General features: G+C 70.8%; 9 protein-coding genes across 9 annotated transcripts; 6 read left to right on the top strand and 3 right to left on the bottom strand.

Moving 5' to 3' along the window:
* Positions 1–1055: 1055 nt before the first annotated feature.
* AURANDRAFT_61881 (hypothetical protein) lies at positions 1056–6533 on the bottom strand (the record flags this gene model as incomplete). Its single annotated transcript, XM_009035637.1, has 5 exons — positions 1056–1746; positions 2960–3430; positions 3671–4791; positions 4873–5711; positions 5840–6533. 5 exons carry the CDS (start codon positions 6531–6533, stop codon positions 1056–1058), a joined length of 3816 nt encoding a protein of 1271 aa, XP_009033885.1.
* Positions 6534–8132: 1599 nt separating this feature from the next.
* AURANDRAFT_70943 (hypothetical protein) lies at positions 8133–12578 on the top strand (the record flags this gene model as incomplete). The annotated part of the gene is made up of 2 exons (XM_009035551.1): positions 8133–8338; positions 8941–12578. 2 exons carry the CDS (start codon positions 8133–8135, stop codon positions 12572–12574), a joined length of 3840 nt encoding a protein of 1279 aa, XP_009033799.1.
* A 1082-nt stretch (positions 12579–13660) lies between these two features.
* Positions 13661–14689, top strand: AURANDRAFT_61883 (hypothetical protein; the record flags this gene model as incomplete). The annotated part of the gene is made up of 1 exon (XM_009035552.1): positions 13661–14689. One exon carries the CDS (start codon positions 13661–13663, stop codon positions 14687–14689), a length of 1029 nt encoding a protein of 342 aa, XP_009033800.1.
* Positions 14690–15690: 1001 nt separating this feature from the next.
* On the top strand, positions 15691–17522 carry AURANDRAFT_61884 (hypothetical protein; the record flags this gene model as incomplete). The annotated part of the gene is made up of 2 exons (XM_009035553.1): positions 15691–16701; positions 16902–17522. The coding sequence occupies 2 exons, from the start codon at positions 15691–15693 to the stop codon at positions 17520–17522; spliced, it is 1632 nt and encodes a 543-aa protein (XP_009033801.1).
* Positions 17523–19534: 2012 nt separating this feature from the next.
* On the top strand, positions 19535–20335 carry AURANDRAFT_4752 (hypothetical protein; the record flags this gene model as incomplete). The annotated part of the gene is made up of 1 exon (XM_009035294.1): positions 19535–20335. A coding segment is annotated over one exon (801 nt), but the record flags the coding sequence as incomplete, so codon positions are not given.
* A 1338-nt stretch (positions 20336–21673) lies between these two features.
* On the bottom strand, positions 21674–23096 carry AURANDRAFT_69678 (hypothetical protein; the record flags this gene model as incomplete). Its single annotated transcript, XM_009035636.1, has 3 exons — positions 21674–22492; positions 22663–22817; positions 23000–23096. The coding sequence occupies 3 exons, from the start codon at positions 23063–23065 to the stop codon at positions 21805–21807; spliced, it is 909 nt and encodes a 302-aa protein (XP_009033884.1).
* A 147-nt stretch (positions 23097–23243) lies between these two features.
* On the top strand, positions 23244–24483 carry AURANDRAFT_61886 (hypothetical protein; the record flags this gene model as incomplete). The annotated part of the gene is made up of 2 exons (XM_009035554.1): positions 23244–23774; positions 23896–24483. 2 exons carry the CDS (start codon positions 23244–23246, stop codon positions 24481–24483), a joined length of 1119 nt encoding a protein of 372 aa, XP_009033802.1.
* A 44-nt stretch (positions 24484–24527) lies between these two features.
* On the bottom strand, positions 24528–24977 carry AURANDRAFT_58710 (hypothetical protein; the record flags this gene model as incomplete). Its single annotated transcript, XM_009035635.1, has 1 exon — positions 24528–24977. One exon carries the CDS (start codon positions 24975–24977, stop codon positions 24528–24530), a length of 450 nt encoding a protein of 149 aa, XP_009033883.1.
* Positions 24978–25319: 342 nt separating this feature from the next.
* Positions 25320–26214, top strand: AURANDRAFT_36419 (hypothetical protein; the record flags this gene model as incomplete). The annotated part of the gene is made up of 2 exons (XM_009035555.1): positions 25320–25332; positions 25670–26214. The coding sequence occupies 2 exons, from the start codon at positions 25330–25332 to the stop codon at positions 26114–26116; spliced, it is 450 nt and encodes a 149-aa protein (XP_009033803.1).
* Between the last annotated feature and the right edge of the window lie 56 nt (positions 26215–26270).

Here is a 26270-nt window from a genome sequence, read left to right on the forward strand (position 1 = left end):
ACGACGCCGAGAGCGCGCTGCCGCGGCGCGCGGGCGGCGCGTCGCCCGCGGGCGCGTCGGGCTTCTTGTCGCGGCGCGGCGGCGGCGGCGGCTTCCAGCCCGGCGGCCGCGCGGGCTTCGCCGGCTCGGGCGGCGTCGGCGTCGGCGGCGACGGCGGCAGGTCGAAGGACGTCGCGGGCGGCGTCGACGGCGGCGGCGGCGGCGTCGCCGCGGCGTCGACGACCGGCGCGCCCGACGGCGGCGGCGGCACGGCGACGGGCGGCGGCGGCGGCGGCGGCGCGGCGACGGGCCCGCCCGTGACGACGGCCGGCGCCGCGGCGGCCGTCGCCGTCGCGGGCGCGGCTAAACCCGCGCGGAGCCAGCGGAGCCGGAGCTGGATCTTGCCGCCCCCCTTTTGCATGGGCAGCCAGCCCGTCGTGTCCACGTTCGGCTCGAGGATGTCGACGGGGATCTCCAAACCGGCGATGAGCTTCTTCTTCCCGAAGGCCTCCTTGTGCCGCGCGGCGACGACGACGACGGCCCCCCCCGGCGCCGGGCCCAGGACGAGATTCGGCGGCGTGCGGTAGACGGGGTCGAGGAAGACGCAGTCGCCGCCCCGCTTCGACGCGCGGACGCTGGCCTTGCGGTGCTTGCCGCCGCCCAGGCCCTTGTAGTGGATCTGCGCGTAGATCTTGCACCGTAAATCCCTCGACTCGACGCCCGCGCCGCTGAGGCCCTCGGCGGCGAAGACCGTGAGCTCGAGCTGCTCCGGCGCGCCGCCGCAGCGCGCCCGCCAGTGCTCGCGGTCCTCCGCGGCGCGCGCCGCCGCCTCGTCCAGCGCCCAGGCCGGCGGCTCGCGGAGCAACCGGAAGGGCTGCGCGAGCGGCGCGGTCGCCTGTGTGCAAATCAAATCTTCAACCCGACTTCAATGTGCGCGTATGCGAATGTTTTGACACGAGCACTTCCGCCGTGCTTCGAGAACTCGCTAAGAGCAATCGATTCGTCCAAAAATCAGCCGAATCGACTTCGATTTGACCGAGCTAGAGAATTCTCAAGTTTGGCCCCGACGTCCCAGCTCACTGGTTGATTTGCACACAGGCGGTCGCGTGCTCCCGGCACCGCAGGAGCGCGTCGGCCTCCGCGCCGCCGGCGAAGCGCAGGCGGTGCGACGCCGTCGGCGACGACGAGAAGAAGGAGCCCTTGCCGACCTCGTCGAGGACGACGGCGTCGCCGTCCTTGGCGCCGCCGCCCCACTTCGAGACCTGCACGTACGTGCCGACGAGGCTCTTCGACGAGAGCGTCGCGGCCGCCTCCAGCGCCGCGACGAGGCTCGCGGCGTCCATCTTCGAGCCCGAGTGGCGCGCCGCGGCGTCGTCCGCGCGGTTCTGCGCCGCGGCGACGGGCGCCGCCGCGGCCGGCAGCGCGCCGCCCGTGCCGACGGCGCGCCGCTCGACGACGCGCGTGTTCTCGTCGGCGACGTTGACCTGGATGATGCCCGACGACGGCGGGCTCTTGAGCCGCCGCGACACGGCCTTGGCCCCGAAGCGGATCTCGAAGGTGCGGTACTTCTCCGGGTTGTCGGGGTAGCGCAAGGTCAGCGTCGCCTCGAGGGGCCGCGCCGCCTCGATGGCCGCGTTCGTCTTGGCGTCGTAGCCGTGCCAGGCGCCCTTGCCGTCGCGGTGGAAGTAGGCGTAGGACATGGTTGGAGATGAGCTGCGGCCCTGGGTGGCGGCGAATTCCCGCGCGCAGCCGCCGCAATGCTCCAACCTGCGCAAGGCTTGTGGCGGATGGCGGCACCGTTTTGCTTGCCGGTTGCTTGCAGAGGCCTCGACTCGCTTTGCACCACTCGCCTCGCGGCAACCAACAGCGGCGACCGCACCGACCCACGAGCTCGACAACATGGCAGAAATCGTCAAAGCCGCCGAGGACCCGAAGAAGAAGCAGGCGCGCCTGCGGCGCTTCCGCTCGGAGCAGAAGAAGAAGGCCGTCGAACTCCAGCGTCCCAGCCGACGGTTTCGGACCCGACCGCGGCGACGCGACACCTCCGTAGGCGACGCCGCCGCCGAAGAAGACGATGGCGCACCCGGGCGGGAAGATCACGTCCAACAAGGACGAGGCGACGGCCGCGTTCCTCGCGAAGAAGGTCGCGGCGGGCGAGGAGCTGACCGAAGCGCAGCGCGCGGCGCTCGACGAGCTCGAGGGCGCGGCGCCGGAGCCGGCGCCGAGCCCGTTCCAGGCCTACGTCGCGAACCTGCCCAAGGCGACGACGGCCGAGGGCGGCCTCGCGGACCTGCGGGCGCTCGCGGACGGCGTCGTCGGGTTCGTGGCGATCACGGACAGAACGACGGGCGAGTGCCGGGGCTTCGGCTTCGCGACGCTCGAGTCGCAGGCGCGCCTCGACGCCTTCGTCGCCGCGCTCCACGAGCAGCCGGGCCTCGGGTCCGAGTCGCTCGCGGTCTCCGTCGCGAAGAAGGCGCTGGGGCCCCGCGCGAAGAAGCCCGCGCCGAAGCCCCGGCCGCCGCGCAAGCCCCGGCCGGCGGCCGACGGCGACGCGCCGGAGAAGAAGGACGGGTCCTTCCGCACGCGCCGCCGGGGCAAGTCGAACCCGAAGCACGCGCCGTCGCAGTCCAAGAAGGGCGAGCCCAAGGCGCCGCCGCCGAAGAAGGACGACGCGGCCCCGAAGCCGCCGCCCGCGCCGGCGGCGTGACGCGCGCGGGGACAGGCGTTCCGCGACCGCCGCCCCGGGTCGCGCCTTAGTTCACCTCGGACGCCCGGGAGCTGCGAGTGGCGGTTGGGACCCGGTGCCCCTCCGGGGAGCCCGTGAGTAGCGGCCGCGCCCCCCCACTGCCCCCCCTCGGAAGATTCCAATATCGGACAGAACGCTGTGTACAACAGAGGGTAGGTGGCGCGCGCGGGTCGCGGGGCGTCCCCGGTCCCGGGGAGGCCCGCCCCGGCGCGGCGGCGGCGGCGGCGAGGTCACAATTGTTCGTCGAGGATGGCGTCGAGCTTCTCGATCTTGCGGCGCACGGAGAGGCCTGCCTTCCGCATGTTGTTGACGTAGCGCGCCAGGGCGCGGTCCTCCGCGGTCGCGCCGGAGACGTCGCCTCCCGACGCCGCGGCGTCGACGAGGGGCACGTCCGCGTAGTTGTGGACGACCTTGTCCATGAAGTCGAGGCGCCCCTCGAAGGCGCTCTTGATGTTGATGAGCTCGTCGACGTCGCACTCCTCGCCCTCGCAGTAGTCCGTCGCGGACGACAGGACCTCGACGTCCGCGGACGCCCAGTCGACGACGGTCGGCTCCGCGTTCGGGTGCGCGCCGCCCTTGGTCTTCACGAGGGCCTGCGTCTTCTTGTAGTGGAGCGAGAAGGCCTCCGACGAGCCCGTCATGAGGAGGCCGAGGATCTTGTGCATTTTTGAGTTTTTCGCTTCGGGCGCTTCGGCGCTTCGGGGCCTCGGATTTCCGGGGCGTTTTTTCGGGCGGCGGCGCGGCGGCGGGTGGCGGCGACCCCAAAGAGCGGGTGGACCGCGGCGGGGGGTCAAGCGGCGGTGTTAGACAATATGGCAGCCGTCGCACGCGTTTGTTCTCAGCGGCTGGAGCTGTCAAAGCCGATCGACATGAGCGCCGGGGGCGCCGCGGCGCCGGGGGTCGACGACTCGCGCGCGTGAGATCGCGTGGCTCGCAGGCACTCACCGTCGCCGCTTCTTAAAGGACCCGAAGCCCATGGCGGCCACGAGTTCGGCCTCCTGCGCGGCCGCGGCGTCCCGCTTCCCGCCGCCGGGCTGGCCGCGGCGCTGGCGCGGCGTCAGCGGCGCGACGCCGCCGGGCTCCGCGGCCTCGAGCGCGCGCCTCGCGGCGCGCACGGGCGCCTCGACGGGCGACGGCGCGCCGCCGTCGTCGGCGACGCGCATGGGCGCCGCGAGGCGCACGGCCGGGTGGCACATGAACCGCACCGCCGCCGCGTCGACGTCCCGCAGATTCTTCGACCGCGCGTGCAGGAGGAAGGGGTGCGTGAGCATGACGTCGCCCGCGCGGCCGCGCGTCTCGACGACGGCGTCGCCCGCGAGGGCCTCCGCCCCCAGCGCCTCGCGCGCGAGCGCCGAGAGCCGGGGGCCCGGTACGCCTTCCGCGCCGGCGCGCCAGAGCAGCTCCGCGACGGCGCGGTGCGACCCCGGCGCGAGCGCCGTGCCGCCGCCCCGCGCCGCCACGTCCGAGAAGAGAAAGATGGGCAGGACGCCGATCTCCCTCGAGTCGACCCTGTGCGCGTAGCCGTGGCCGTCGACGTGCCAGCTGCCCTCGGCGCCCCAGGGCGCGTTTGCGACGCCGGGGAACGTGACGACCCACCAGCCGCAGCCGAGCGCGTCGTCGTCGACCCAGCGGCCCGCGCCGCAGAGCTGGTCGAGCGCCGCCCGCAGCCGATCGCTCCAGCACTCGGCCCACGGCGCGCCGAGGTCCGACTCGCGGAAGACGTCCTGGAGGCCCAGGCGGCCCTTGGGCGCCAGGGACCAGGTCGCCGGGTCGTCGGCGGCGATGCCCAGGTCGCCGACGCGGCGCCAGAGCGCGTCGCGGCAGTCGAAGGCGACGTCGCGCGGGAAGGCGCCGGGCAACAGGCAGTAGCCGTCGCGCACGAACTGGGCGAGGTCGTCGGCGCTGAGCGGGCCCGGCGCAACGTGCGGCGCGCCGAGCGGCGCGTCCGTCGAGCGTTGCGCGTCGTCGTCGTCCGCGTTGAGCGGCGCGTCCGCTGCCCTCGGAGCCGGCTTTTCGCTCTCCATGCGGACGGCGGCCGCCGCGCGGCCGGAGAGCGGATGCCACATCTATGCCACGATGGATCGATCGCGAAAGTGATCGCGACACGCCGGGACACGCTCCCTTAGCCCCTAGCACTGCATGTGGACGCAGTCGCCCGTGGACGACTTCGTGCAGTAGTCGAGGTCCGTCAGCGCGGACTCGTTGAAGAACTTGCCGTTGAAGTAGCCGTGGAACTCGACGCCGAGGCCCGCGACGCCCGCGGTCCACAGGCTGCCCTCGACGCCCGCGCCCTTGGAGTTGTCCCCCGCGTGCGCGTGGTAGCCCACGTCGTTCCGGCACAGCTTCGGCGCGATGTTGTCGAGATAGCGGGGCTTCGTGCACCAGACGCCCAGGTGGGAGTCGAGGTAGCGGTCCCAGCCCGTGTTGCAGCCCGTCAAAGCCTGGTGCACGCCCTCGACGTACGTGCCGTAGTACGCCGGCGAGTAGAGCCCGTGGCTCGCGCCGCCGTTGGCGATGGCCTTGATCGACACCGCGAAGCCGTCGTCCTCGCTGCACTGGTCGCCGTCGGTGGCGAGGCCGCACTTGTCCATGTCGAAGGCCGTCCAGGAGCAGTTCGCGCCGTTGTCCGCCTTCGCGAGCGTCTCGTAGGACACGCCCGCCTGGGCGAACTCCTGGATGAAGGACGGCACGTCCTCGATGTTGTCCATGGGGTTCGCCAATTCGACGACCAGCAGGTCCGGGTAGCCGACGGCCGCGTCCGAGGCCCCGGACCGCCTCCCGTCGCGCGCCGCCAGCCGTCGCTTCTCCACGGCGATGAGATGCGCCTTCATGGCCATGACCGTCTGGTTCACGAAGAGCGACGACGCGCACATGTTCGTCGTCATGGCCTCGGCGCTCGGCTGGAAGCGGCCCGCGTGCGGCGCGACGACGCGGAGCGTCGTGCCCGACATGGGCAGGAGCAGGAAGACGTTGTAGAGCGTGTAGCCTGGGCAGGACAAGAGAGATTCAACGTCGCTTCAACGTGAGTGTTCCGCGCGCGCGCGTTTAAAATAAAGCATCCACGTTTCGAGATTGTTCCGAGAGATGATCGCTCGTCCAAAAATCAGCCGAAACGAGTGGAAAATGGCCGAGATATGAGCCTTTGAAGTTGGGAATTTCGCTCTCTTGTGCTGCCCTGCGTGGAGCCGTCCAGGGGGCTCACGTAGTAGGACAGCTTGTACGTCATATCGTCGTAGGCCTCCCAGGCGCTCAAAAAGGGGTCGAGCGACGCCGCGTAGAACGTCACCGCGGGCACGGCCCACTGCGACCAGCCGCCGGTCGCCGAGAACTCGGCCTCGATCGACGCCGTCGCCGCGGCGGCAAAGTCGCCGGGCGACAGCTCGCCGTAGTCCGTGACCTCGGACGTGAAGAAGTGGAGGCCGAAGGGCTCCTGGCCGTTGGTCTGGAGCAGCTCGCGGTGCGCGCACGTCTGCGCGCCGCCGTGGCGGGTATACGTCAGGTTGTCGAGGTAGTCCAACCCCAAAGCGCGGTAGACGACCTCCGCGTCGACGACGGCGTTCTTCGACGCGAAGGTCCGCTTGTAGATGCGGCAGCTGTCGCTGAGGAAGGCGCCGGACTTGGCCGACGTGTTCCCCTTGTAGGACCGCTTGCTCTCGAGCGTCGCGCCGGCCCAGGGCCGCGCCGGCAGCGACGTCGCCACGTAGATCGTAGCGGCGACGGCGACGCCCGCGGCGACGGCGCGCGCGGCGACCGTCCGCCGCGACGGCCGCGCGCCGTCGTCGGGGATGGCCGCGTACGCCGACGCCATCGTGCCGAGAGGCAGCCCCAGACGTCGTCTATTTTCGGCAACACACCTTCACCTTCAGCCTGCTGTGAGGCGGCGCGATGGTGTGCCACCGAGGGGCTGCCGCGGGGCGAGTCTCCGGTCGATTTCGACGTGCGCTTTGGCGCCGCGCGCCTGCGGGCCCCGCTCGGGGCGCAGCGCTCGAAGACCCCGTCCGATTCGGTGCGGGGGGCGCCGAGTTCCGGCTGCCCATCGACTGGCTGCCGCGCGCCGAGGGCATGGTGCGCGCGGGGACGACGGACGCGGCCGTGAGCCGCGGTCCGCGGCGGCGCTGGACGTGCGGAACGCTGGGTTGGACGCGTCGGTGGCGCAGCCCACCGCGGCTCCCGTCGCCGCGCCCCGCGTGCCCGTGGACGAGGTGAACCTGGTGCCCAGCAAGATGCCGACGGATTTTTGGAGGGTCGCGCCGGCGGCACGGGCCAAGCCCGAGACGCCACGCGCGACGGCCCCCGTCGGTGCCAAGCACCGGCGGCGGAGCCGAGTCCTAGCCGCCCGACGGGTCGGCCAAGCCGACTCGTCGACGGTCGGGACCATCTCCCTGCGACGACAGAAGGAGGCCGTCCGCCTCTACAACATCGCCGTCAAGCTCGAGGTCGTCCCGGACGACCCGACGACCCTCGACCTCGACTGGGAGCTCTCCTAGGCGCGCACCGCGCGCCTCGTCTCCCTATACACCGTCGCCCCGGTTCCGCCGACTCGACCTCCTCGCGGCTCGGCGGCACTAACATATCCCGCCGGCGGGATATGTTAAAGGCCGCTTCAACTTGGACTTCAACATCAAACCTTGCACTTCAACAGGGACCTCAACACAGCCGCTTGCCCTTCAAAAGGGACCTCAACACCGCCGCTCACGCCTCGCCAGGGACCTCTGACGCGCCGCCCACGCCTTAGGGGGCGCGACCCGCCCCATGCCACGTGCCAGAAGCCCTCCAGAAGCCCTCCAGGAGCCCTCCAGAACCCTTCCGCGGACCCGAAATACCCCAAACCCCTTACGATTTTGCGATTTTGATTCCCCCCACTGCCTTGCCTTGGTAAACTGCCCTTCAAGTTTCTTTAAGGGCAAACTGCAACGCCACCCCAAACCACGTGCCAGAAGCCCCCCAGAAGCTTCCCAGAAGCCTTCTAGAACCCTTCCGCGGAGCCAAAAAATACCCCAAACCCCTTACGATTTTGCAATTTTAATTTCCCCCACTGCCTCGTCCTAGTAAACTGCCTTCAAGTTACATTAAGGGCAAACTGCAAGGCCGCCCCTTCAAGCTTCCTCAAAATAGCATCAAAAAAAAAGAAGTAGCCGCAATAATATCTAAAAGACTTGCTGAAGATTTGCATGTATAGATTATATCAACAATTCTTTGCAGGATTGAGAATATTCTACTAGATGATTTTCAGAAAACTATAGCACCGCAGCGCTCTAAGGTGGCCCTGCTAAACCTGATGCTGGCCGATGTCTGGGTAATTGGGACTCTTGAAGTGGTTTACTCTTTTGTGACATACACCACCGATGGCGGGACCTGCGGCGACACCCAGTACGGCTGCCCGTCGACGGCGTGCGACGGCGACGACATGCCCTGGTGCACCGCCATCGAAGACGACGCCTGGTCCATACGGGGGGACGACTACTTTTGGCAGAACTTCCAGCACTACTGCCACACGTACGACGGAACGGACTGGAAGTTCTACTTTAACGGGGCGCTGGCTCACACCGAGACCGTGGCCCTGGACACCGGCTCCGACAACCCATTGACGATCGGAGTGCGCTACTCGAGCGGGTACTCAGGCTACTTCAACGGCAAGATAGACGATGTCTACGTCTACTCGAGCGCGCTCAACGCGGCCTCGATCCAGGTCCTCTACAACGACGGGGCAAGATAGACGATGTCTCCGTCTACTCGAGCGCGCTCAACGCGGCCTCGGTCGAGCTCCTCTACGACGACGGCTCGGGGCGTTCGTAGAGCCGACCATCGTTCACCGACGAGAGCCGACCGTCGATCATTCGCCTCGTCGAACCGACCGACCGAACCCACCTCCCCCCCCCCTTCCCCCCACCCTGGCTTCTCCTGCCTTGGAAGCAACCTTCTCCCGCCTTGGAATGACCCGCCCCTCCCCCCCGCCTTCTCCCCCCTTGGAAGCCTAAGCTGTGGCGTTCGCCCTGCGGGAGAGGCGGCCGCCTAGATCTACTTGAGTAGGGCGGCATGAATGTCAGGGGCGGCAAGTGCCGCACTCGAGGCGAAACGTCGAGAAAATCAACCCGATGTTGTCGCGCTCGAACACGGCGCGGAAGCGCCCGAGCGACGCCCAGGTGAACAAGATGTGACGAGGCGGCGTCGTCGAAACGGGGGGGGGGTGGAAATGACGTCGTTTCTCGTTTTAGGTTCGAAGACGTGCTCCTCAAGCTCTCGCTCCCCGAGGCCGCCAAGCCGGGCATGCGCGCCAAGCCCGTCGAGGAGCAGTGGAAGTTCGTCGAGATGTACGCGGCGTCCGGCGGGGCGGGGGGCTTCGAAGCCGCCGACTCCGCGGCGCTGAAATCCGTCGCGGACGCGCCCGCGCGCCCGCCGCTCGCGGCGCTCCGCGCCGTGCGCACGGGCATCCGCACGGGCGCCGCGGCCTGGCTCACGGGCTTCTACGGCGCGGGCGGGCCCCGCGCCGTCGCGTCCGTGCTCTGGTGCTTCTCGGAGCGGTGCGCCGCGCGCGCGGCGTCGGAGCTCGCGACGGCCCGTGCGCTCGAGGCCGCGGGCTGCGCGAAGGCCCTGGTGAACCACCCGAGCGGACTGGACCACGTCTGCCGCGAGGGCGCGGATCTGGTGCGGGCCTGCGCGGCGGCCGCGTTGGCCTGCCACGACCACGTGCTCGCGGCGCCGGCCGCGCCGCCGCTGTTGGAAGCGCTGGCCGTCGTCGCGCACTTCCACGCGGAGGTCGGGCGGCCTTTGGTGCTCGACGCTGTCCGCGGCGCGTCCCAGGACGGGTCCTTGGCGGCGTTGGCGGCCGTCGTCGCGCCGCGCGGCTCCGGCCCCGCGGCGCCGTCGAGGCCGACGCGGAGGGCGGTCCGCGCGGGCGCGATGGCTCTCGCGAACGAGCTCGTGTGCGGCGAGGCCGACGCCGACGAGCGGGGCGCGCTGCGCGAGGAGGTCTCGGCGGCCTTCGACGAGTCGACGGACGACGCCGCGGCCGACGGCGACCACGCGGACGCGGCGGAAGCCGAGGCGCGCGGCGCGGCGCTCGGCGCGCGGTCCGGCGGCCTCGTCGCGGCGCCGCGGGCCCGGGGCGCGGCCGGCGGCGCGACCCTGCCGCCGGGCGGCGCGACCAACTTCGCGCTCGAGGGGGCCGCGCTGCGCTGGGGCGGCGCGGAAGAGCCCGCGAAGCGGCGGAGCCTCGTGTCCTTCGGTGCCAAGGCGAAGCGCGGCGGCAGCGCCGCCGGGTCGCTGGACCTCGCGCTCGCCGTCGACGTCTGCCCGCGGTCCGGCCACCCGGACCTCGGGTCGCCGTCCGTGCCGCGCTTCGGGCTCGAAGTCGTCGTCGCCGGCGGCGGCGTCGCCGCGCTCGCCGCGGACAGTCCCCGGGAGCGCGACGCCTGGTACGCGGCCCTCGTCGTCGCGGCGGACCGCGCGGCGCTCAAGGCCGCGGACCCCGGCGCGCGGTCCGCGCTCAGGGCCGCGCTCGCGCCCTACGAGGCGAACGCGCCCCGGATCGTCGCTGCGCAGGCGGCCGCGTTCCGCCACATGGCGCGCGAGGACGCGGCGGCGGGCGGCGACGGCGGCGGCGTCGAGGCCGTGCTCGACGCGCTGCGGAAGCGCGCGGCCGTGCCCCGGCTCCGGGCCAAGGTCGAGGTGTTGGGGCGCGCGGCGCTGTCGGCGATCCACGGCGGCGCGGCGGCGGCCGCGTGGCGCGACGCCGTCGACGCGCTCTGCGACGGCGACGTGCCGGAGAACCTGAGGGACCTGGACCTCGAGTCCTTCGACGAGGGGCCCGCGGCGCCCGCGGCGCCCGCGGCGCCCGCGCCGGCGACGGACGTGGCGTCGGCGCTCTCGGCGGCGGCGGCGCTGCCGCCGCTGCCCGCGGCCGTGCCCGCGGCGCCGGGGCCCGCGGACGCGCTGGCCAAGTACCGGAAGATGCTCAAGATGCACCTGCCCCGGGGCGCCGTGGAGCAGAAGATGCGCGCCGAGGGCGTGGACCCGGCGCTGCTGGACGAGGGCGGCCCCGCGGACGCGCTGGCCAAGTACCGGAAGATGCTCAAGATGCACCTGCCCCGGGGCGCCGTGGAGCAGAAGATGCGCGCCGAGGGCGTGGACCCGGCGCTGCTCGACGGCGACGCGCCGGAGGCCGCGGTCGCGCTCGCCGTCGCCGAGGAACCGGCCGTCGCCGCGGTCAAAGACGACCCGACGTACGCCAAGTTCTTCAAGATGCTCGCCATGCACATGCCCCGGGGCGCCGTCGAGCAGAAGCTCGCCGCCGAGGGCCTCGACCCGGCCGTCCTCGACCTCGACCCGTCGAAGCCCGCGCCGAAGACGCTACCGAAATCCAAGAAGAAGCCCGCGGCGCCGCCGCCCGTGACATCCTACGGCGAGAAGCCGCCCGTGCCCCTGCGGCCCTGGCACTGGACGGCGCTCCGCGGCGACGCGGCGGCGGCGACGCGCTGGTCCAAGGCGTCCCCTATCGTGCCCTTCCCCGCGGAGGACCTGCACCGGGCGCTCGCCGCGCGGACCTCGAAGCCCGGCGGCGCCGTCGTCGCGTCCTTCGTCAGGACGGCGACGACGAAGCCCGCGGCCCGCGCGTCCTTCGTCGACCCGCGGACGGCGCAGAACGTGGGCATCGCGCTGCGCAAGATGCGGCGGCCGCCCGAGGAGCTCGCGCGGCTCGTGCTCCGCGGCGACGCGTGCCCCGAGTCGCTGCTCGACCTCCTGGCGTCCGCGGCGCCGACGGCGGAGATGCGCGGCCTGGCCCTCGCGCACCGCGCGTCCGGCGCGGGCGACGACGACCTCGACGACGTCGAGCGCTTCCTCGTCCAGGCGAGCCTCGTGCCGGCGTTCGACGCGCGCCTCGAGGCGCTGGATCTCCGCGTCCGCTTCGGCGCCGCGGCGCGGGATCTCGAGGCGCGCCTGAGCTCCGTGGAGGCGGCGTCGACGGCCTGCGTCGAGAGCGCGAGCCTCTGGGCGGCGCTGGCGCTCCTGCGGGACGTCGGCAACGTCGTCAACGGCGGCACGCCGCGCGGCGGCGCCGCGGGCTTCCGCCTCGACGCGCTGAGCCGCCTCGAGGCGACGAAGGCCGCCGACGACGGCAGGCCCTTCCTCTGCCGCGTCGTGACCTGGCTCGACGCCTACGACGGCCAGCTGCTCCCGAGCTTGGGGCGGCTCCGCGTCGCCGCGGACCGCGCCGCGCGATCCGCGCGCGCGCTCCGGGCCGACGTCGGCGCGCTGCGCGCGCGCGTGGCGCGGGGCGAGGCGCTCCTCAAGGCCGAGGCCGAGGCGGCGAAGCGGGGCGACGAGCCCGACCGCGCGGCGTTCGTCGCGTCGCTCCTGCCCGTCGTCCAGGGCGCGCGGAGGGCCGTCGACGGCCTCGCGGCGCGCGAGCGCGGGCCGACGGCCGCCGCGGCCGCGGCCCTCGCGGCGGCCTTCGGCGCGCCCCCCGACGCGTCGTCGCCGGAGCTCATCCTCGGCGACGAGCTCGTGCCCTTCCTGTCCGCGCTCAGGGACGCGAAGGCCGACGTCGACGCGGCGCGCGCGGCCGAATCCGCCGCGGCGCGCAAGGCCGCGCGGGCGCGCGACGACGGCCGCGCCTACGTCAAGCCCGCGCGCGCGCCGCCGCCGGCGCCCGACGAGGGCGACGACCTCGTCGCGGCCTACCGCCAGGTCCAGGGCGACGCGGACGCGACGATCGCGCGCTTCGTGCTCATGCGCGAGGCGTCCCAGTCCTACGCCCGCATGCCGACGCCGCGCGCGCTGACGACCGAGGACCCCCGCGCGGCCCTCCTCCGCAAAAAGTCCTCGCAGGCCCACAGCTTTAAGCTCTGAGGCGATAGTACGGTCTTAGGCGTGGTCATCCTTAGGTCCAGTTGACGTAGGAGCGAAGCGCTTGCTCGAAATCCTCCGTGCTCATGGGAGGCCTCTCATTCCAGTGTTCCCACTCGAATTTCACGTCCAAGGTAGATTCGCTCCCTTCGGATGGCGCAAACCACTCTACCTCAGTGCATGGACTGTAAAAAGAATTCATATTCGGGCCACCCGTGAGCCAGCTGAAAGCCCACTTCTCTCCGAATCCGTGCCGCCACATTCCCAAATTCCAAAACACAATCGAGCAGTCTCGAGGTCTGATACCATGGGGTACATTTTGCCAGTTCTGATCTAGATAACCATCTGCCCGGCACTGACCGAGCGTCGCGCGAGAGTAGTCTCCTCTCGACACCATGAGACGCACATAGAGAATGTGATCTGGGCCGTCATAGCCATCTGCTGTTCTCGGGGGTGGGCGGCCATTCCATGCTCGATTGAACACGCCTTCTGGTATGTCGAATCTTAGTTTTGCCAGCGGACCAGGAACCACTTCTCCTCTGCCAACGAAGAGAGATTCGATCGAGTCCGGGGTAGTTGTACGGTTCGTGCGATTATGAGTCTGGATCTCTATTTCCACCGAGAAAGTGTAGCCGTCCAGCGACCCCTGCGCCAGCCCCGGAAAAGGGGCCGGGTCTTCCGCATACAGCCGCGTCTGGCTCTGGAACAGCTCGCGCGGCGTCGGAGTATCCGTCGCGTCATCCCCGATGATCGTCGTGAGAATTGGGAAGCGCCTGAGCACGAGGCGCCGCTGTAGAGCCGGCGTGCGGCGTCTTAGCGCCGACCGAAGCTCGACGCTCGCCGCAGCGCACGCGGCGATTTCGGGCAGGCCAGAGTAGTCGAAGATGCCGTCGAGCAACACGTCCGGCAGACCGCCGAAGCTGAAACCGCCGCTTCGAGAGGTGTGAGAGGTGTTCTGCATTCTCGTTTACGAAGGCGAGGCTATCGTGAGGCGCGGTGTAGATTTTCGAGCGAGGCGCCACAGGGAGGCGACCCAGCCTCGCCAGATCCTTGCCACAAGCATGCTCATTCGCTTTTTTGCGATCGCCGATGCTCGCCGCTGCCCTGCGTCGCGTGAAGCCGGGCAATGGCCTACTCTCCTGGGCACCAACGGTGGTATGCACGGGCCTCGGCCTCGGCGCGATCGTCGACCTCGACCATCGAGAGAACCCGACGAACCTCGCCAAGAAGCCGGCCTACTACGAGGCCTCGGGCGCCGCGGCGTTCAAGGCGTTGACGGCGCGCGACGACGACGTCTTCGTCGCGAGCTACCCCAAGTGCGGCACGTCCTTCGGGCACGGCATCGTCTATGCGCTGCTTCGGATGGACGACGACGGCGCGTGCGGCGACGACGGCGAGTGTGGCGGCCGCGGCCAGGTCTACCCGGACGGCGTCGCGGCGAAGCGCGGTGACGTCGAGCGACGGGCGGCTTTCGGCGCGTGGAGCTTCGAGGACCTCTCGGCGCAGCGCGCGCCGCGGCTCTTCACGAGCCACTCCAAGGCCGACGCGCTGCCCGCGACCCTCGCGCTTCGCGGGCGCTACGTCGTCTTCGCGCGCGACCCCAAGGACTGCCTCGTCTCGGGCTTCTTCTTCGTCCGGGGCCTCGACGCGAAGCCGCTTTACTGGCTCCGCCGGCGCTACCACGACCTCGACTCGTACTTCGAGACGTTTTTGGAACGCGACGGCGGCGGCACGTACGGCGACTGGTGGTCGTGGCACTCCGACGCCGCGGCGCTCGCCGAGGACCTGGGGCCCGAGCGCGCGCTCGTCGTCTTCTACGAGGACTTCCACCGCGATTTCGACGCGGCGGCGGCGGCGCTCGCGGCGTTTCTGGGAGTATCGCTCACGCCGGCGAAGCTCGCGGCGCTGCGGCGGCGCACGGCCATGGGCGACGACGCGGGCGCGACGGTGCCCACGGCGCGGCTCGGGCGCGTCGGCGACCACCGGCGCCACCTCTCGGCGCAGCACTGGCTGCGGCTCGACCGGCTCTTCTCCGCGCGCGGCGCGGCGGCGCACCCGCTCCTCGCGCCGCTCGCGCCCGAGCGCGTCTTCCGCGCCGCGGCGGCCGAGGCGGAGTAATAACAACTCGACAGAAGCAGACTTTCGGAATAAAAAAACCATTACGTCGCACCGTCGAAGAAGGAGGTCGCGGCGATCTCGTAGACGCGGAGCTCGTCGGGGACCTTGTCCGCGTGGCGCCGCGTCACGGCCAGCCCGCGGCGCCGGAGCGCGTCGACGAGCGCGCCCTCGGCGCCGCCGCCCTCGCGGACCTCGCTGACGACGTAGGCCACGGCGCCCCTCACGAGCGTCGCCAGCAGATCCGCGAGCGCGTCGTGGACGTCGGCGTTCGACGCGAAGACGAGGTCCGTCCCGACGACGCGGTCAAAGGTCCCCAACGCTCCCGGCGCGGCCCAGTCGAGCTCCGCGACGTCGACGGAGCCGGAGGAGAATGCCGCCGCGTTCGCTTCGACGTTGCGCTCGAGCAGCGGGAGCGCGAGGCGCCGCTCCGTCGCGGTCACGCGCGCGCCGAGCGTCGCGAGCGCGCAGGCCACGAGGCCGCAGCCCGCGCCGAGCTCGAGCACGCGCGCGCCGTCCCAGTCGCCGAGGTCGCCGTCGGCGGCGAGGCGCGCGAGCACGAGCGCGCTGTCCCATACCGTCGCGCCGTTGCCGCCGGAGAGCGAGCCCGACGGGTCCTCGGCGATGCGCAGCGACCGCCAGCGCCGCGTGCTGAGCCGCTCTGGTGGCGGCGCGCCCGCACGACTCGATGGCTCCTCTGCGAGCAGCTCTGCTGCTGGCGCCCTGCTGGGCTCCTCGGCCTCTGCCGGCGCGGCGCTTTGCTGCTCTGCTGATTCTGTGGTATTGCTGCGCTCCTTGCGCGCGCGGCGCAAGAGCTTTAGGGCGTCGACCATGCTTTGCAGATGCACTCAAGCTGCGCCCATGCCGCTCTCCAAAGGCATGTTGAAGACTGTTGAAGAAGTCGAGTCGCCGCAGAGGTGGAGGCCTCCTCTTGAGGCGCCCCGACTTGCGAGCGCGGCGGCGCAGCGCTGTGCCGCCGCTCGCTCACAGGAGCACTCGCAAACATGCTGCCCTGCGAGCCGTACGCGCGCGGCTTCTCGGACTCGCCGGTGCGGTCGACGCCGCGCGCGCGCATCAGCTCCGTGTCGTCGTCGCCCGGCGCGTCGCGCGGCCCGCCGCGGCGGTCGTCGAGCTGGGAGGCGCGCGCGGCCCGCGCGTCCAAGTCGCCGCTCAAGTCGAAGAGCAGCGCGCTCGACCTGCGCCGCGACTTCGACCTCGAGCTCAGCGACGACGAGGAGGACCTCGAGATCGCGGCGGGCCACGACTCGCTGCTGAGCGCCGCGAGCCGGTCCCGCGGCACCGCGGGCGCGTCGACGACGAGCGGCGCCGGGCGCATCGTGCGCTGGCTCGACGGCGTGGAGCCCGCCGCGCCCGCGGAGTCGCGCGCGGCGCGGCGGCGGCGGCGCTGGGCGTACCGCGCGCTGGCGGCGGGCTGCGCCGTGCTGTTGCTCCAGGGCGCCACGGTGGTCCACATGCTCGCGGGCTACCACGGCGACGAGTGCGCCGCCGTGCCGCGGCGCCCGGCGCCCCGGCGGCCGCGGCTCGACCTCTACGGCAACGCGACCGCGCGGCGCCTCGAGTCGCGGCGGAAGCGCAAGGGCGCGCGCAACGGCACGTCGACGACGACGACGCGCGCCAAGAGCTTCCACGTGCGGCGGCCCGTGCGCCAGAGCGATCTGGTGTTCTGGGGGACGCACAACTCGTACCACCGGCGGCCGCGGCGGTTCCACTTCCCCTACTGGAACGCGCTCATCCCCCAGTGGCAGTACTCGCACCCGCGGCTCGCGCGCCAGCTCGACGCCGGCGCGCGGCACCTGGAATTGGACGTCCACGTCGACAGCGCCACGCGGAAGGCGCTCGTGTACCACGTGCAGTCGCTCGACTCGCGGACGCGGTGCTACTGCCTCCGGGACTGCCTCGGGTCCCTCGTGGACTGGAGCCGGCGGCGAAGCGGCGACCACGGCCTCGTCGTCGTGCTCCTCGAGGTCAAGGGCACCAAGTCCTACGTCGAGGACGTCGCGTCCAGGGCAGCAAAAGAGAGCGAAATTCCCAACTTCAAAGGGTCCTATCTCGGCCGTTTTCCACTCGTTTCGGCTGATTTTTGGACGAGCGATCATCTCTTGGAACGGTCTCGAAGCGTGGATGCTTTTTCCGGAACGCGCGCGCGCGGAACACTCACGTTGAAGCGACGTTGAATCACCCTTTTGCTGCCCAGGTCGCGTCGCACTTTCGGGGTCTGGGCGACGACCGCTACCCGGAGTCCAGGGACGCGCTCCGCGTCATCGACGACACGATCTTCGACGCCTTCGCGCCGACGCCGCACTCGCTGCTGACGCCCGACGACGTCGCGGGCGGCTACGCGTCGCCGGGCGCGTCCGTGCGCGACCGGGGCTGGCCGGCCGCGGACGCGCTCCGCGGCGCGTTCGCCTTCGCGCTCCTCGACTCGTCGCAGGAGGCGCAGCTCACGCGCGCCTACGACGCCTCGCGGCGGCCGAGGGCCATGTTCACCATGGGCTCGGCCGTCGTGGGCCGCGACGCGGCGGCGATCTACAAGTACGACAACCCGAACAACCCGGACCACTTCGCGGCGATCCAGGCCGCCGTGCGCGCGGGCTTCCTCGTGCGCACGCGGGCGAACACGGTCAAGTACGTGGCGAACTACGCGCGCTTCGCCAAGGCGCGCGAGAGCGGCGCGCAGCTCGTGAGCTTCGAAGCGGACGCGAAGTCGAACTGGCTCCGCTTCGTCGGGAACCCGGCGAGCCAGTGCGCCTGCGACGCGCTGGCGCTCGCCGGCTCCGACCGCCACTGCGACGACTCGAGCCCGCCCTGCACGTAGTAACTACAGGCCGTGTGTGCTCTTGGGCATGCGGCTCCTCCGACGCTAAATCACCAATAATAATAATAATAATAAGGTGGGATCTGTGGATTGCAACGTTCGCATGTTGAGCCTCAACAAACTGAGGGTGCCGTGTCAAATCGCTCGAGCAGAAGCTGCGATTCTGGCACGAGGTGCTACCCGCGATACCCGTGGCAGCGGTTCCGGCAGTGCCACTGCTACCAATGTCCGCGAAGCGCGCGCACGAGCAGATGAGCGCCACGGCACCGAGCAACGAGGTGCGCGCGCTGCTGCGATTCGCCTTCAGCGCCGCGGCCGAAGGCCTGGGCATCACGCTCGTCGGCGGCCAGAGCATCGGCGACGGCTACGTGTACGCCCGGGCCGACGGGGCCCCGTTCGCCGACGACGACCTCCAGCCCCTGCGCACGCTGCTGCCGCTCGCGTTCGTCGGCGACGTGGCGTGCGTCGACGTGCCGTGGTACAAGCTCGCCGATTACTTCCGCTCCAAGGGCCTCGCGCGGTCGGCGGCGCTGATCGCCGGCCGCGACGACGCGATCCCGTGCCTGCAGGCGGACGTCAAGGACGCGCGCGTCTGGCGGCTGCGCCTCGGCGCGCTCGCGCGGGACGGCGCGCTGGAGGCGGGCCTGCGCGCGTTCGCCGCGGCCGACTGGAACCCCGTCGTCGAACGCGTCGGCGCGGGCGTCGCCGTGCGCTACGGCGCCAAGCTGTCGCCGACGCTGCGCGCCGAGGTCGCCGACGGCGCGGCCTGGGGCGCGCGCGTCGGCGTGCGGTCGTTGGGCGACCTCAACGCGCTCGAGGGCCGCGCGGCCGTGGACTACGCGCTCCAGGCCGAGTTCCGCCAGGAGGCGAAGATCCACGACCTCGCGCGCGCCGTCGCCGCGAGGCGGGGCGTGGGCCTCATCTGCATCGCGGGGCCGACGTCGAGCGGTAAGACGACGTTCGCCGCGAAATTGGGCATGTACCTGCGGAACGAGGGCGTCGACACCGTCGGCCTGACCGTGGACCACTACTACCTGCCTTTGGACCGCCAGCCCAAGTACCAAAAGCGAAAGCAGCGGAGCGACGTCGACTACGACGCCGTCGAGTCCATGGACGGCCCGTTGGTCGGCGACCACATCAACGCGCTGCTCCGCGGCGAGCGCGTCGAGCCGCCCGTCTACGACATGAAGACGGGCTACCGCGACGGCGTCCACGCGGCCGTGGCGCTGCCGGCGGGGTCCGTGCTCATCATCGAGGGCATCCACGCGCTGAACCCCGAATTCGTGGGCAAGGTCCCGCGCGACCGCACGTTCAAGGTCTTCATCAGCCCGCTCCCGGCGCTGGGGCTCGACGAGTGCAATGCGCTCAAGACGACGGACTGCCGGCTGCTGCGGCGCATGTGCCGCGACTTCAAGTTCCGGGGCAACGACGCGTCGAAGACGCTCGGCATGTGGGCGAACGTCCGCCGCGGCGAGGCCACGTGGATCTTCCCCCACCAGGACGACGTCGACTTCGCCATGAACTCGGCGACGGAGTACGAGCTCCGCGTGCTCAAGCCCGTCGTCGAGCCCCTGCTCCGCGACGTGCCGCCGGCGTCGCCCCACGCGGCCAAGGCCGCCGCGCTCCTCGCGTTCCTCGCGCTCGTGAAGCCCCTCGACGCGTCCCTGCCGACGTCCACGTCCCTCCTCCGCGAGTTCATCGGCGACGGCGCCTTCGACTGCCACTGAAGAGCGCGTAATCGATGGGGCAACATGACTTCACCCAAACTCGTACACCTCAACGTCTCTGGAAAATCTGCAGTCAGAGCACACACCGATTGTCGCCCGCCGCAGTGGACTTGGTGCGCAGCAGGAGCGCAGCAGGAGCGCAGCAGGAGCGCAGCAGGAGCGCGAGGTCGTCGCTGCAAAATCACCATGCCCGCTGGCGACGTCCTCAATCGGCACGGCACGGATGCCTCCTGCGACATACCGGACCCGCCGAAGCCCACGAAGCCCGCCGGCGATGCTCTCACCCGCTTCTGCGCCTCGGCCACCGCCGCGGGCCTCGCGGAGTCGCTGACGCTCCCCATCGACATCACGAAGGTGCGGCTCCAGACCAGCGCCGTCGCGTCCGGACAGCTCGCGATCGGCCGCGAGATCGTCGCCACGGAGGGCGTCGGCGCTCTGTGGAAAGGCGTCGTGCCCGCCCTATTCCGCCAGTGCTCCTACACGGGCCTGTCGCTCGTGCTCTACGAGCCCGTGCGCAACTACATCGCCGGCGACGTGCCCGCGGCGGAGCTGCCGTTCTGGAAGCGCGTGCTCGCGGGCGGCACCGCGGGCGGGTTATCGATTTTCGCGGTGAACCCGACGGACGTCGTCAAGGCGCGGCTCCAGAACTCGCCGGAGTCCCTGCCCGTCGTCGGCACGCTCAAGCAGGTCTGGGCGCGGAGCGGCGTGTCGGGGCTGTGGGCCGGCTGGTCGCCGAACGTCGCGCGGTGCTTCGTCGGCAACGCCGCGGAGCTCGGCTGCTACGACCAGTTCAAGATGATGCTCAGCGAGCACGGGCCGGCGGCGTGCACGGAGGGGTCGGCCTGGACGCACCTGGGCGCGTCGACGGGCGCGGGCTTCGTGTCGTCCGTCGCGTCGAACCCCGTGGACGTGCTGAAGACGCGGCTTCAGGCGTCCGCGGGCCTGAGCGACGAGGGCCTCTTCTCCCTGGCGATGCGCATCCCGCGCGAGGAGGGCTTCGGCGCCTTCTACAAGGGCTTCTGGCCCCTGTTCCAGCGCAAGGTCACCTGGACCGTCATCTTCTTCATGGCCTACGAGCAGCTCCGCGCCGCGGCCTCGCTCTAGCGCAGTTTTCGGCTAACGTTTTGGCTCTAGACTCGGCGCTGCCATCCGCTCAGTCGTCCCGGGCGGCGCCTCCGCCGGCCGTCGCCGCGTCGCCGTCCGCGCGGTGTCTCGTAAAAAGGGGCGTTACTCCGTGAGGAGGATGGTCCGCAGGGCCGGCGGGAGCTCGCCGAGCTTGCGCGACTTGAGGGAGTAGCCGAAGTGGGCAAGCCGCGGCTCGTACTTGGCGAGGCGCCGCGGCTCCGTCTCCGGCGCCCAGGACGACATGTTCGGGAGGCGGATGTCGACGGGCTCGCCCGCGGCCGCGTGGTAGTAGAGCTTCCGCCGCCGCTGGGGCCGCGCGAGGAGCTTCGCGACGAGCGCGTCGAAGAGGCGCCAGGCGCCGTCGACGCTCGCGAGCCAGGACTCGAAGCGGAGCAGGTACGCGGTGCGGAGGCGCGGCGCGTCCGCCTCGAGTTTCCCGTAGGACGCGAGCCAATTGTCGAGGAACGCGTCGACGTCCGCGGGCGTGCGGCGGCAGCGCTTCTCCCACTGGGACCCGCCGCCGATGACGATGCTGTAGGGGTGCTTGATGAGGAAGACGAAGGCGCTGTGCCGCCCCGCGAAGGCATTCTGGAGCCACAGGGAGTGGATGACGTCCGGCGGCGACTTCTCGACGAGCACGGGCTTGCTCCGGTTCCACCAGGGCAGCCACTGCCCGAGGAGGCGCGTCCCCGTGGCGGCGTCCGCGGGCAGGCGCTCGTCGAGGTAGGCGTCCGCGTTCGTCGCGTAGCTGCAGGGCCCGCCGAGGCGCGACGCCGTCGGGTAGACGTCCTGGAGCTTCTGGCCCTCGTCCTCGACGACGCGCGTGTCGTGGAAGCAGGAGAAGGTGCCCGAGCCGTGGGCGCCGAAGAGCTTGTAGAGCAGGGACGTGCCGGAGCCGTGGGTCCCCCCGACGAAGACGTAGCGGCTCGCGTCCGCGGCGGGCGGCGGCACGGCCGCGGGCTCCTCGACGAGGTGCAGGTCGCCCTCGCGCCGCGTCGCCATGGCCAGCGGCGCCCGGCGGGCCCGCGACTCGCCCCGGGCATATCGCAGGTCCGCGTCGACGGCGCGGCGCCGGCGCCGCGGGCGCGGGTCGTCGGGGTCCGGCCGCCGGCGCGCGTCGGGGCCGCGGCGGCGCGGGCTCTCCGGGCCGGCGGCGTCCGCGGGTCGAGCGCGGCGCCGGCGGCCCGCGACGCCCTCGTCGTAGGCGACGGCGCACAGGAGGAGGGCGGCCATGGCCGCGCCGAAGCGGCCCATGCTCTCCACAGCTTTTTCGTTGCCGTGCACGTCCAAACGCAACGTAGGCGAGTGATAGGAGTCATGTACGATCCTCGCGGCGGCGCCGCGTTCGCGCGCGGAGGCGGGGACGCGGCGTCGAGGTCGGTTGGCCCGGCGCGCTCGGACGGCAGCGCGCCGGCAGGCCCATCCGCGGCCTAGTCCTTGACGACGCGGCCGTAGAAGATGCCCTTGGAGAGGACCTTCTTGGGGGTCTTGGAGCCGAGGTCCGTGTCGCTCGCCTGGGAGGAGACGAAGACGCCGCCGATCTCGCCCTCGGCGGCGTTGACCTGGGAGACCGCGAACTCGATCGTGCCGTCAAAGACGTCGAAGACCTTGTTGATCTCGCCCTCGAGCTCGCCCTGGGAGTCCGTGCCCGTCTGGGACGCGGCGAGGGCCTGGGCCTGGTCGTAGCCCGTCGTCATGCCGCGGCCCTTGGGGTCGAGGAAGAGGCCCGTGCGGTACGACGGCACCTTGAACGTGCCGCCGAACTCGTAGCCGGGCTTGAAGGCGCCGCCGTTGCCCTTGGCGACGAGCTCCTTGACCGTGAAGAGGAAGGGCACGCGCTCGCCGCCGGGGAGCTGCACCGTCGTCGGCGCGTAGTCGATGCCGTCCTCCTCGGTGAACGTGATGCCCGAGCCGCCGGAGAGCTTGCCCGAGATGCCGTCGAGCGTGTACGTCTGGCGCGTCATGAGCTTGGTGTTGACGAACTGCTTCGACACGTCGCCCTTCTTGTTCGCGACCTGCTCCTCGACCTGCCACGTCTTGGGCTCGAGGCACACGTCGACGAGCGAGTAGCCGGAGCCGGGCACCGAGATCGAGTCCTTGCCGACGACCTCGTTGCACCTAGGGGGCGCGGCGGGTGAGCGCGTGGTGCGCGCGCGGTCGCGCGCTACTACGGGGCGTCGCGGCCGGCGGGGTCGCGCCGCGCGCGGCCGGCCCGGGAGAAACGGATCCGGATCCGATCGCGCGTTCGACCGTCCCCGCGCGCGGCCCCTTCGACGCGGCGGGCGCACCGGTTCGCGAGGCCCGTGCCCTTGACCTGCTCGTAGGAGAGCTGGTTGCGCACCTCGGAGGTGATGGCGTTGGCCGAGAGCACGGCCGGGCCGGCGAAGGACACGCCGGCGGCGAGGATGCCCGCCGCGACGTCCGTGGCGAGCTTCTGGGCCACCTACGAGCGGGCGCGCGGGTCGGCACGTGGTTCGCGCGGCGTGGGGGAGGTGTGGGGCGCGACGGCGGGGGCCTGGGGCGCGAAGAAGCTCGCGGCGCCAACCTCAAGCTTCCACGGCTTCATTTCGCGAACCCCGGGCCCGCCGCCGCCGCGGAAAAAGAGCGGCGCGCGCGCGAACTCACCGCGGGCTTGGTCGGCTGGAGCGCGTCGGCCCCAAAGAGCAGGGTGCTAATGATCGCGGCCTTCATCTTCCAACAACTCGTCGATCGCGTACGACTTGACGAGGAGACGAGGAAGATCGTCAAGCTCAGGGGACTGCGGCCCCCAGCGCGCCGATAGGGAGAGAGAGAGAGAGTTCGGCTGCCCTCCGCGGCCGACGAGGTGGAAGTGGGCTGCGCGCCGCGGCGTCGCGCCGCCGCCGCAGCCATGGCGACGAAGGGCTTCGAGGGCACGCGCCTGCCGAGCTCGCGCGAGGTGCGGCGCTGGTTCGCGGGCCAGGCCTACGTGCGGCGCAGCAAGCACGGCGCGCGGGTCCGGTCGGCCAAGTCGCTGGACAGCGCCGTGCTGTGCACGCTCGATCCCGACACGGCGGTCATCGTGACGCACACGGAGGACGTCGCCGACGGCGCGGGCGAGAAGACGCTGCGGAGCCGCCTGATCCACCCCGTCGACGGCTGGGTGTCGAGCAAGCTCCTCGTGAAGGCGTGCTTGCTCAAGGGCTACCTCGGCCGGCGCGCCGCGGGCCTCGGCAAGGCGCTCGAGCTCTGCTTCATGGAGGGCGGCGAGCTCATCACCATCACGGACCCGCTGGCGAAGGACATCAGCGAGTTCTTCAGGCGCGAGCCGGGCCTCCGCCAGTACTTCGAATTGAGCGAGCACGCGTCCAAGGAGTTTTCGGACCGCTCCCTACCGCCGCCGCCGCCGCCCGTCGCCGACGCCGACGCCAAGCTGCTCATGGTCGTCATCTCCTGCCGGAAGAACGAGCGGCTCTGGCCGGGCATCCGGAAGCGGCTCGCGGCCGCGCCGACCGGCGCCGACGGAACGCGTCGCTCCGAACCCCGCGAACACCCTCTCTCAGGTCCCGCACGTCATCCTCGTCGGCGACGCGACGATCCCGGAGCCCTTCGAGGTGCGGCCCCGCAACGTCCTCGCCCTGCGCTGCGACGACTCCTACGAGGGCCTCCCCGAGAAGATCATCTTCGCGGCGCACGCGGTCCGCCGCCTCGACAGGTTCGCGCGGTTCACGCACGCGCTCAAGATCGACGACCACGACGCGGCCGTCGACGCCGACGCTTTCGGCCGCCTCCACGCCCACATCCTGAAACCGGCGGCCCAGTGGGACTTCGTCGGCCAGCGCGTCATCCGGTCCTACGCGGGCAACCGGCGCTGGCACTTCGACAAGGTCTCGCGGGACAGCTCCTGGCACGAGCGGCCCTACGTCGGGCCCTACCTGCCCTGGGCCGACGGCGCCGCGTCCTACGTGCTGAGCGCGCGGTCCATGGACGTGCTCATCGCCGCGTTCCCCGTCGTCGACGCGCCCCACATGCTCACCATCCTCCGGAAGACGGAGATCTACGAGGACATCATGGTCGCGAAGATCCTCCACAGCGCCGAGATCGAGCCCCGCGAGCAGGACTACGGCGCAAACTGGACCCCCGAGCCCTAATTTGGAGCAGCTTCGTCGTAGTAACGGGGCGCGGCGCGCGGCGCCTACTTGGACATCATCATCTTGACGAACTCCTCGTAGTTGATCTGGCCGTCGCCGTCGATGTCCGCCTCGCGGAGCATCTCGTCGACCTCCTCGTCCGTGAGCTTCTCGCCGAGGTTGGTCATGATGTGGCGGAGCTCCGCCGCGGAGATGAAGCCGTTGCCGTCCTTGTCGAAGACCTTGAACGCCTCGAGGATCTCCTCCTCGGAGTCCGTGTCCTTCATCTTGCGGGCCATCATCGTGAGGAACTCGGGGAAGTCGATCGTGCCGTTGCCGTCGGCGTCGACCTCGTTGATCATGTCCGCGAGCTCCGCCTCCGTCGGGTTCTGGCCGAGGGAGCGCATGACGGTGCCGAGCTCCTTGGTGGTGATGGTGCCATCGCCGTCCTTGTCGAAGAGGGAGAAGGCCTCCTTGAACTCCGCGATCTGTTCCTCCGTGAGCTGGTCAGCCATTGTGTTTGAGCGAGGGCGTTGAGATTTAAGCTGGGCTGCACACTGGTAGGACAGGGCCGCGGCCAGCAAACCAAAGATACAATGATACGATCTCGGCAGTGCAGCCGATTTTCGCCGGGGGTGCGGTTGTGTGCGCGGCTGCGGGCGATAGGTCGGGTTGGTTTTTGGGGTTTGCGACTCGGGAAGGCGTTGGTAAAACTAAGGAGTCGTGCTAGACGTCGAGGCTGTGGCGAGCGCTCCGAGAGGCTTCGGAGGTAGAGCTCCGAGGCGCCTTGCGCCCAGGCAAAGCGCCGCATCTCGAAAGGCCGCAGCCGACGCCGTGCCCGCCAACCGACTCGCAAAAAACTAAACAATGGTGCGCCGCCCACCCGCCCCCTCGGACCACCCAACGCACTGCCCGACCGCTCCGCCGCGCCGCGCGACCGCGCCGAAGCCGCGAAACTGACGGGGCACGCCGCGCGCCCGCGGAACGGCGGTGGCGCGCTGCCCCAGAGGATATTCGAGCGGAACGCGCCGGCGCCGTCCCGCATGCGCGGCCCCGGCTGCCCGGGACGCGTGCGGCAGCGGCGGCGCGGCGCTGGCCGAGCGCTCGCGGCGCGCGCATCCGCCGGTCGGGCCTCCCTCCCGTTCCGCGGCGGTTCCCCGCCGTTTCTTCGCGCGCGCGCGGAAACTCACTGCTTCGTCCCTCCTAGGCTGACCAGCTCACGGAGGAACAGATCGCGGAGTTCAAGGAGGCTTTCTCCCTCTTCGACAAGGACGGTGATGGCACCATCACCACCAAGGAGCTCGGCACGGTCATGCGCTCCCTCGGCCAGAACCCGACGGAGGCGGAGCTCGCGGACATGATCAACGAGGTCGACGCCGACGGCAACGGCACGATCGACTTCCCCGAGTTCCTCACGATGATGGCCCGTAAGATGAAGGACACGGACTCCGAGGAGGAGATCCTCGAGGCGTTCAAGGTCTTCGACAAGGACGGCAACGGCTTCATCTCCGCGGCGGAGCTCCGCCACATCATGACCAACCTCGGCGAGAAGCTCACGGACGAGGAGGTCGACGAGATGCTCCGCGAGGCGGACATCGACGGCGACGGCCAGATCAACTACGAGGAGTTCGTCAAGATGATGATGTCCAAGTAAGCGCCGGCACCACGCACCCAAGGCGCCCCACCGCCTCCCCGGGCCTCGCGCGCGCGCGGCTCTGTGTGTTGTCTTCCGGTGTAATCATCGAACTCGAAGTTTGTCCTGCTGTTGATCAAGAGGCGCGGCGCGATCGCGTCGCCGCTCGGCGACC

Source organism: Aureococcus anophagefferens (genome assembly GCF_000186865.1).
Source record: "Aureococcus anophagefferens unplaced genomic scaffold AURANscaffold_3, whole genome shotgun sequence".
NCBI lineage: Eukaryota > Pelagophyceae > Pelagomonadales > Pelagomonadaceae > Aureococcus > Aureococcus anophagefferens.